The 10374-nt window shown below is 42.7% G+C and overlaps 1 protein-coding gene across 1 annotated transcript in view; it reads right to left on the bottom strand.

The window, feature by feature from the left end:
* LOC124671294 (disease resistance protein RGA2-like) overlaps positions 1-4005 on the bottom strand; it is a 24834-nt gene extending 20829 nt beyond the window's left edge. Inside the window, exons 1-2 of the mRNA XM_047207685.1 lie at positions 3313-4005; positions 9-2243 (exon numbers count right to left, since the gene is read on the bottom strand). Coding sequence (XP_047063641.1) covers positions 9-2243; positions 3313-4005 — 2928 coding nt within the window. The remainder of the gene's footprint in view (positions 1-8; positions 2244-3312) is intronic.
* Between the last annotated feature and the right edge of the window lie 6369 nt (positions 4006-10374).

The following is a 10374-nucleotide window of genomic DNA, read 5'->3' on the forward strand; positions in this document are numbered from 1 at the left end:
TTTCCAACCCATTTTGTTAAATTAGATATGTTACTTAATTGCAGCCTTTTCAAATTATAAAAGGTTGAAGGTGAGATACTACAGCACTGGTACTCTTCACCAAGCTCATTAACCATCCACATCTCTCCTAGAGGCGGAAAATTATTCCAGGATACACCATCCAGACAAAGAGTTTCCAAACATTTAACTGAGAGATTATCACATAGCCAGGATGGGCAATTAGTTCCCCCATGCCCTTTAATGTGTAGTTCTTGAAGACTGCTATGGGGTACAATACTTTCAAGAATATTTTCTTCTTGTAAAGGATTCATGTTAGAACGCTCAGGATCCCATTCAAATATGAGTTTTCTTAAGTGTTTTTTATGTATCAGTTTTAATTCATTTGCTTCTTCTTTTGTTTTCACCTTTTCAAGATTATAAATGCCAAGTGATCCCCCAAGCTCTGTCAATTGCCCAAGCTGACTCGGTTCAAAACCCTCACTCTCCTTTCTCACCCTAAATTCCCTTAATTCCTGAAAGAATTTTAGTTTTCCCACCCTACAAATATTGGAATGAATGTTAAACTGCTCTTCTTGCACAAGAAAGTGACGCATTTTTATAAGGTTGCTCATATGTCTAGTTGAAATAACACAATGATCCACGTTGCTTAGATCAAGGACTTCTAAATGATACATTCTGAATAACACACTTGGTAAGGACAAAATCGAGCGAGACAATGGCTTGATCCTTAGGTAGCGAAGATGGACAAGTTTTGCAAAGTTGTGGAATATATCATCCACATCGTATGACGCTCCAGACAAGAAAATGACGCGAATGGCGTTCGCCTCCCTAAACAAATCACCAAAAGTTTTGGCAAAGCTTACATGGTAATCTCCAAACAACATTAACGTGTGTAGGTTCTCAACCTTCAATCTCTTCCCTAGTGCACTCAAATTCTGATTATAATCTTCAAAAGACAGTTTATTCTCAATGTCTGTGTTATCCACGGTGATAGACAAGTAACGTACCGTGGGGTGTATTTGTATGTGCTTCACGTTAGAGCTATTTATGCTAATACACTCATACGATGAAACCTTGACTGCTAAATTGTGTAGTAGGTCATGGATAACATAATAAGGGCTTCCGTCCTCTTTTTTATTTGTTTTAAAAAATCCATAATTAACTAATTCAGTTAAAAAGCAAAGTCCAACATCTTCAATTCTTTTTTTCTTTGGATCAGATGAATGTAAAATATCTAGTCCAATCCACAAGTGAACCAACTCTTCACTACCAAATTCATAATCTTCACGAAACAAAGAGCAAAAAGAAAAACATCGTTGCAAATGGAAAGGAAGGTAGTCATAGCTAAGCTTTAGAGCTGGCATGATATCATATTCGTCCGTTTGTGATTCCCATTCTTTACTTTCCAGAACGCTTCTCCAATGGTTCGGTGTAAGGTTGTTTCTTAGTAATCTACCAACAGTTCTCGCTGCAAGAGGTGAGCCCTTCAATTTGTCCACTATTTTACTCCCAAAATCAGTTAATTCTGGATGGTTAACCCATGGGTCTTGGTCATCGAATACACATTCTTTGAAAAAAGACATAATATCTACATGACTTAGACGCTCGAGTTGTAGTGAGCATTTACTTGTCTTAATTGTGTTTGCTACCTCAGGTATTCTAGTCGTAACTATAACCATGTTACCTTTTGCCCCCTCTTTTTTAAATAGAGCTAATAGTTTTTTCCACTCATTCTCGTGATGTTTCCACACATCATCTAAGACAAGTAAAACCCTTTTCCCTTTTAATCTTTGCTCAATAAGCTCTTCGTCGCTGCAATTTTCGTTTTCATTGATAACTTTGGGGACCATTTTCACAATATCTTTTACGAGCCTATTTGCATTAAAATCTAGAGAGACACATATCCAAATGGGAACCTCAAAATGGCCCTTCATTTGCTCATATATGTGCTGCACAAACGTTGTCTTTCCAATACCCCCAGGGCCAACAATTGGAAGCACAGTAAGTTCGCAACATTCACAATTAACAATTTCATCCACGACAATCTTTTTGTGGCTATCCCTACCGTGTAACTTAGGCTCTATAATTTGTGGATTGGTTTTGGGTCTGTTCATAGCAATGTCTTGGGCCGGGTTGTATCTAGAGTCCTGTAGCTCTAGACTAAGAATATTGGAGACCTTAGCACATACGGGCTTCAACTGATCTATGATGTCCAATATCCATTTAGACATTTTGACGGAAAACTCTAGAAAAAGGCCGACCTTCGCGAAGAGAAGACAACTCGCTCCGCACGCGACAAGTGGCGCGCTGTGGTGCCAGGAAATTCCTGGGAAGTGGTCTCTCTGCTCGCCACGTGTCGCAAGGGGAAGCAAGGTGGGGATGAGGGAGGAGAGAGAAGACTGGGTTGTGTCAGTTTTTCCCTTTTTCTTCTAGATTCGTTTTTTCAAAATAAAATATCTTGAGAACCGTAAGTCCAAATTGCGAACCGTTTTCACTTTTGAGATCCTCACATCGAGATCTTCAAAACTAGATCCCATGTTGATAGGTTTGGAGATACTTTTTTTTTCGTACTTCCAATAATATTATGAGTGTACCTATGGTGTGTACCTAACTGTATTCGTGTTTCAACTGATAAGTACTTCTGTTTTTAGTGTATTTGGTGCAATTTTTCCCTTTACTCGCTAACTGTACTCGCCCGTGTGCGGGATCGCACTGTACTTACGCGCGACTGTACCTGCTCGTGTGCGCCACTGTACTTATGTACATGTACTTGCTCATGTTCACGACTGTACCTGCTCGTACGCGCGTTTGTACCTGCTCGTCTGCATGACTGTACTTGTACTCGCTCGTGTATTCAACTGTACTCGTATGTTGTGTGTGACTGTACCTGCTCGTGTGCGTGACTGTACCTCCTCGTGTGCGCGACTGTACTCGTGTGATACACGTAATTGTACTCGTGTGTTGTATGTAGATGGACCCGTATTTGTTCTGTACTCCTGCATCTATGTACATGTACGTGATGTTGTTTAGAAGGAAGTACTCAGCATGGTATTTGTAAACTTGCTCGGGAGAAGCCTAGCCAGCGAGCGGTACGCGGTATGCCGATGCAGCCGACGTACGCGGTAGCTCCAATTATTGCTCTCGCTCACGTACGCGGAAAGAAATCATGCAGGTACAGCGCGCTGACGCGGAAAGAAGGAAGTACATCGCGCGCGGGGTGATTCTCTCGGTCTTTTTGCCACGCGTCGCTTTCTGGCTGATTGCTTTCCCTCTCTAAAGGTCGGTCTTTTTATAGTCGTACCCCATTTTGACCCTATCAAACTTAAGTTTTGGTGTTTGCAAGGGGCAACTTTCCACCACGCCAGATTGGGTATCACAGTCAACAGGCCTTAACGAGGAAAAACAAGAGAAGTGTTTACCGACATTGTTGGCCGCCTTAGACATGCATCCGCCTTGAACCTCCTCGACATGTAGCTGGTTGGCCGTGGCTGACTGTGATGAGGATCCAATCTCACGACGGCCACCACAAAAACGGAGCACCGAGAGGCATCCTTTTTTGCTGCCATCATTTTGCTCATCAAGATCGCCATGCCTGGCAGCACGCGAGCACATAGGAAACTTGAGTTTGTTCACACAAGCTCTGACCGTGTGGCGAGCGTTGAGGGTGAGATCTTGAACGCAGCCAGCAGCATGCGCGTCAGCGGCATGGTAGGTACCGTCGAGCTCATCTTGGATGCGGAAGTAGTCGATCTCGTCTAGCGCGTCATCAGCCCTGTACGCCAATTGCCGCAGCATGTCCAGCAGCTCGGCCAGGGCTGGATTGTGGATCTCCCTGCCACGGACTTTGTGCAGCATCCCTTGCGCTTCTAACAGTTCCAGCTTTAGGCCCTCGATGTTAGTTCCGAGCTTGGTGCTGGATGCCCATGCCTCCAGCACGCCGCCGGACAATGGGCTCAGTGCCTTGCCCACCACCGAGGTTGCCGCACGGATGCCGGCGGTCTCCATCGGTCCTGCGTGAGATCAAACAAGATTGAGCTGAGGATTGGTAGGAAAATGTAATCATACAGGTAATTACATAACTTGTAATTGAGAAAACGAGGCTCACACAGGTACTCATCTTTTTCCTAATTAAGCCCAGACTAATTTAACTCGATACCATAAAAAGAAACCTGTTTTTTTTGCGAGGAAAAAAATTGTTTCTGCCGTACAAAACAAAACTTGTTTCTGACCCTCTAAAAATAAAGAAGTACTCCTTTTTCTATAACGGAAATACTCCACCTGCCAAGTTTGTTGTTCCGATCCCTGTAGGATGTGTAATCTGACAGAGGTGCCACACCTTGTGTTAACCACCTAAGACTGGATCTGTAGTGTCGTTCGTACCAAAGTCGTAAGAAAAATGTCGTACGCGTAGCAACACTTCTTTTAAAATAAATAAATAGTAGGAGTACTCCACTACACAAATATAGTTGTAAATGTTAACTTATTTAATTTAGCGAGAGAGGAAGACAATCTGTACATACCAGGCGGCCGGGGCGGCAAAGTGTTGCTACCAGAGGAGGACTAGTTAGCTAGGAGAAAATGTTTAGAGCGAAGGAAAGCTATGTGTCAAGATGCAACCCAGAGAGAGTGGATGGATGCCAGCTTCGTGGAGAACTAAAAATGCTCAGGAGGTGGTATATATAGATGGGAGGCGCTGCAAAGGTTAGCCAATTGGGTGAATTAAAATAATCGCTACAAATGAAGCTGTATGTATACCACCTATAGATAGTGTATCACCTCATGCATCTCGGATGTGTTCGGTTCCAGAATAAAGAGATGCGGAAGGGAACCGTCCCGTACTTATAGCCCATTCTTGTGTTCGGTTGGGTAAAGAAACGGAACCAACTCGTTCCAGGAAAATGAATATTCCCCTCATATGCGGAACGAGCTCGTTCCACCAAATCGGCCGGATGTGGGGAAACAGCTGACTAACGAGAAAAAATAGTTAGGGTGTTCCAGAACCAAGTAAAATGGAACGGAATCGTTTCACACCTAGACCTAATTCTTGTGTTCGGTTGTGGGATGGAATGGAAACGAGTGGCTCCTCGAAAAGAAATATTCTCCTCATATACGTGCATGGTTCCACCGAATCGGTGGAATGTGGTGGAGCGGCTGTTAATTAGCCGCTATTAATTATGAAGCACTTCAGTAATCCAGCTAAAAAATAATTAGCAGTTGTTAATTACAATTTTGATATTAAAAAGCCATTTGCCACTATTAATAACGATTTTGAGACAAAAGATTAAACTTTAACCTCATTCCGATCTACTCTCCAAATTCCTCCAACCGAACAAAAAAAAATATTTATTACGATTTTGAGATTAAAAGAGCCATTAGACACTATTAATTATGATTTTGAGATTTAAAAGGCTATTTGTCGTAGTTTAACCACATTCCGCTCTGCTCCCCAATTCCTCCAACCGAAAAAGGGTACCATTTCATTCCTCTTTTTTATCCAAACCGAACGCGGGGATAGAACCATTCCATTCCATCCCACACCGTTCCAGAACCGAACACACCCATAGAACGCGGGGACTCACGAGCAACGGGCGCGGCGGCCAAGGACCCGGTGGCGCTGTCAGGCACGAGCGGCGGCCGGGCACACGCGGCCGCGGCCAGGCACGAGCGTGCGGCGGCTAGGGACCCGGCGGCGCGGCCAGGCACGCGCGGTGGCGGGCAGGCACGACCACACGGCTGCGGCCGGGCACACGCGGCGCCAGGGAGGCACGAGCGTGCGGCTGCAGCTGGGCACACGTGGCGCCGAGCAGGCACAAGCGCGCAGTGGCTAAGGATCAGACGGCAAGGCCAGGCACGATTTTGCCTGTGATTTAGAAAGATTCTGGCTCTATATCTCCATTAATCATAATTTAGAGATAGAGTTAAACTTAGGCTTAAATCAATAAAATATTTAGCAGTTCGAACCATTCCTCTATTTTTCCGAACCGAACACGGGATCGGAACAAAAAACGAGACCATTCCGTTCCTTTTTTTTTTTGGCAAATCGAACACGGGGTGGGAACCATTCCATAACCTCGAAATTGAACCATTCCATTCCGTCCTCTTTGGTTCTAGAACCGAACACACCTGGAGAACCAGTTGTGTAAACCAAAGTCCTCATGTGAAAATAAGCGGGGCTGCCGGGGATTTGGTATTCTGATGTTGGCTTCACATAAGTATTACTTACTCCGCTCTGTTTTAATCCACGTCTTAGATTAGAAATTTGTTCCAGTTTAATCACATCCTCTAGTTTAATTTACATCCTACGGTAGTAGGTACGTATTTCACCGCAATCCGTACATTTTTCACTGCAAACTCTTTGGTAATTAATCTTAGACATAAAAAATTATCCATCGAGCAACCGGCAAACCTATTTCTGCATCCAAATTGTATGGATTTTTTCTTTGGTTTAGAGCTAGCGTTTGTTTTCGGTAAGACTACTCCAGCCATCAAGATTAAGTAGCACTAATAAATAAACTGCTAAATTGGTCGTTTTACCCAAACGAGGGAGTATGTTTGTACTAGAGAGAAAATCACATGCACAACTCTCTAGTAATTGTGAAATATTTTGCGCATATTGGAACAAATTGTCATATTTTCTGAATGAAATACGCACCTATGTGTATATCCTCTATATTTCTAACTTTCCTGATACCAGATATGATAGTTTGGTTAGGTAGTGTCACAACTACTAGTCCACCAGATCTCGTGACAACCACCGAGGCTGACGACTTAAACACCAAGTAGTTGGCTAAGTGTTGAAAGCAGGCATGAGCCGACATGGCCAGTGCATCATCCCGACACACAAGGTGTGTGTGGAGTTGTAATAAATACAAGGTAAATAACAAAAAATGAAAAGGAAATTACAACGGAAAACATAAAATTTTAACATAGAAAACCCAATCCAACAAAGAGAGGTAAAAACTACGGGCGCCAGCCAGCAAAACTACACTATATCGGAGAGTGTTTATAAACGTTGTGAGTTATCTTATGAAGTGATTAATCCTAGCCGATAGCTTACAAGAGGTACAAATAGACGCCAAGCCTACCAACGATGGGCTCCGCTTTGCTCATCAGAAATTAGCCTCCTTTATATGAATTTAAATCACAAGATAACATGAGTTAAACTCATAATTTAAGCCTTGGTTGGCACCTGAGGTTTGTATTCATCTCTAAGTTACCATATTCTGTACCTATTTATAAGTGTTACATATAGTTTAAGTAAAAGTTTAACCATGAAATTGTTGCTTGGAATCAATGGCACGACGAAATTGAGGTGATTGTGTTTTGGCATTTTTTATTAATGTTGATATATATCCTAAATATTTAATCAAACTTTCCAAAGTTTAACTTAAACTAAATTTAGAAGACGAATTAATTACGAACGAAGGGAATGATTAAATACATGCATTTATTGGGTTTTGCTCTGCTTTACCGTTGGACAGTACTGGATTTTGGTGGACACACTACACGGGATGCCTACGGCAGCCGGCTCGGTTTGCACAAAAAGTGAAGAGAAAGGGTTTGTTTCACCACAGCCAGCCAAAAGATAGAAATGAGAAAGATTTCCTTCTATGTCTAGTGGTTTCTGAATTGGAAATAGGAAATGTTTGGCATATAGAATTCTAAATAAAATAGGGCGACAATTTGGTAACAGATATCCGGGGGTGTGGAAAGAGCAGTTGCGAAAAGTGGAAAAGCCATCAAAAACGACGATTGCTCCAAGACATATGTTACATATATTCCATATTTGGTACCAGATATCCGGGGGTGAGTAGCTGCTTATTTTACCAATATTGCGCTTGGCGATGGTACTGATCTGTTGCCTCATGTCCATAATCAGCTTACATATTGGTTAACTCGATGATGAAAGTTGAACCTTGAGAAAGATGCTTTCCCGTTTTCGCTTTAAAGTACTCTTTGGTTTAGTTTAACAGGCATGTTGTTTAAGAAAAAACTTTAATAACTAGTTTGATCAACGAAATATAAATTATATGTCGTAAAAGTTATATCATTGGATTCATATTTTAAAAAAGCTTTTAATGGTATAATTTCCAGGATATATAATTTATATTTTTTTGACCAAGTCAGTGGTCATTCTTTTCTTAAACGACGTGCGAGAAAGTACATCCGTTTTTTGAAGAAAAACTATCTATTGGTCAACAAAGTATCTGTTTTTTTTTTGTGTGGAAAAGCACCCTGACCAGTTTGTGCATTGTGTTTTTCTACAAAAAAAGCCCCCGAACTGACAGGTGGGTCCCACCTGATAGGGTCACCCACTCACTTCCTTTCTTTCTTTCTTCCCCTTTCTCTACCCAGCCCCACCCGACTCTAGCACCCTATGTCGGATGCCAAAACTCTGTCGCCGCCCCGTGTTCCCCTGCTCCGGCCCTCCTTTCCTCAATTGTTCCCTCTCATTTCGCCACCAGCTCCAAACGTGTCTGACCTGCCCACACCAGATCGACGCCGGAGGCCAACTCCCGCCTAAAGGAGGACAACGAAGTTTAGACCGGGGCGACATGGCCGACTGGCTCACCAACGCCCGCGTGCATCTATGTGTGCGGCGTTGTCGAGCTAGCTGGACCGGGTACCACAGCGTGGCCGAGGGCGTTGGGTTGTGTTCCACGCCGGCGAGGTGGCTCCGGCTATCAGGATGCAATTTGTCGGCGACGCGGGGGCACGGAGCATCGTTTGCGAAGAGCAAGTGAAGGAGATGGCACCTTTGTTCGGTAGTCCCCGCCTTGCGACCAATTGCATAGCAGCTACTCACCGGAATCCTCGATCCCTAAAGTGCAAAAAACCAGAGAATTTGGACCTGTAAACACCCACCATGTCAATGAATACAGAGATGTACGGTAGCCTAGTAACCTAGATGAACATTGTACCGCGTATCTAGTGATCATATGGGTCTTATTCTAAAGATGGATGACTGTATCATATTTCGCTCTTCAACTTCCGATACCATGGTTGCATTTTACCGTAGCCCTCTATTTTTATTTAGTTTCATTTTTGGGTTTAGTCAAAGCTAAACTTTACAAAGTTTAACAAGATTAAAAAATATTAATATCCATATTACGAGAATAGATGATATAAAATTATACTTTATCACAATTTCAATATAATAAACTTCATATTGTAGATACTAATATTCTAAAATAAATAAAATATAATTAAGGTTTATAAAATCAAACTTTAACTAAACCTAAAACACAAGTTATTTGTAAATGGAAGGAGTAGCAACCAAAAGAATCTGGGTAGCGGGGATGGGCATGCCTGCCCCAGATTTTAAGGGCACGGCCAACGGAAAAGTCCGGTTTGAACTTGGGTGCATGTGAACCTTAGTTGGAAATGCATTTTCCAAATGGTAAAAATTCTGAAATAAAAATATCCGGGTACGTACGCATGTTCCATGTGTGCGTAGAAAGTTTTCGCGAAGAAACCACTTTTTTATTTCAGAATCTAAAAAGACAAAATACGCCACATATATACTGCTATATAGCCCTGCAAAATTTCATTTTTTTGCCGAGACAAAATAAAAGGTTTTTTCGTCACGAAACCCATGTCCAGGGCACATATTTGAAATCATCTGGGAAATCATTTTATGTTTCGATTTTTAAAACATGTTTTAACATCACAAACAGAACTTTTCAAAAAGTGGTCTCACATGCCCCCATGTTCCATGGCCAACGCTCCATGCTGGACGGCTGCCTCACAGATCCACGTCGAAGAATCAGCTGAAGTGGAAGTGAGCCTGAAAAAGACGTATGCTTGCAGAATGAAGTGATCTCCTGCAGAGGAGGCTGCTGCTCCATGTAAAAAGCAAGAGAAAAGGAGGAGAGAGATGAGAGAAGAGGGCGAAGGAAAAAAGAAAAGTAGACCAGGATGAGAGAAAAAGCTTCCATCGCAGGGTGTAGAGGCTACCGTTTACACTGAGTGATGATGAGTTTGACCTGTAGCTTCACAACGAATATCTACATGGATTGGATGGGGCAGTTAGGGCATCTCCAACCGGGCGACCCAAACGGACGCGCTGGGCCGTCCGTTTTGGGCCGTTTGGGTCGCCGCCCGGACACGCGGACAGCGGCCCGCGTCCGCGTGTCCGTTTGGGTCGCGCGCTGCGCCCAACGCGCGGACGCATCGCAAATTGGAGAAACACGAAAACAAAATGAAAATGGCAAATTTAAACGATATTTAATTAAACATATGCCCTATTTTGGGCAAATTTAGTACATAGCCCTATTTTGGGCAAATAAAACTAACAAAAGAAGCCCCTATATGGGCTTTTAAATTTAAACTAAAATATAAACAGAAAATAAAAAACCCTCTAGGGTTTGGTCG

Source organism: Lolium rigidum, chromosome 7, assembly GCF_022539505.1.
Source record: "Lolium rigidum isolate FL_2022 chromosome 7, APGP_CSIRO_Lrig_0.1, whole genome shotgun sequence".
NCBI lineage: Eukaryota > Viridiplantae > Streptophyta > Magnoliopsida > Poales > Poaceae > Lolium > Lolium rigidum.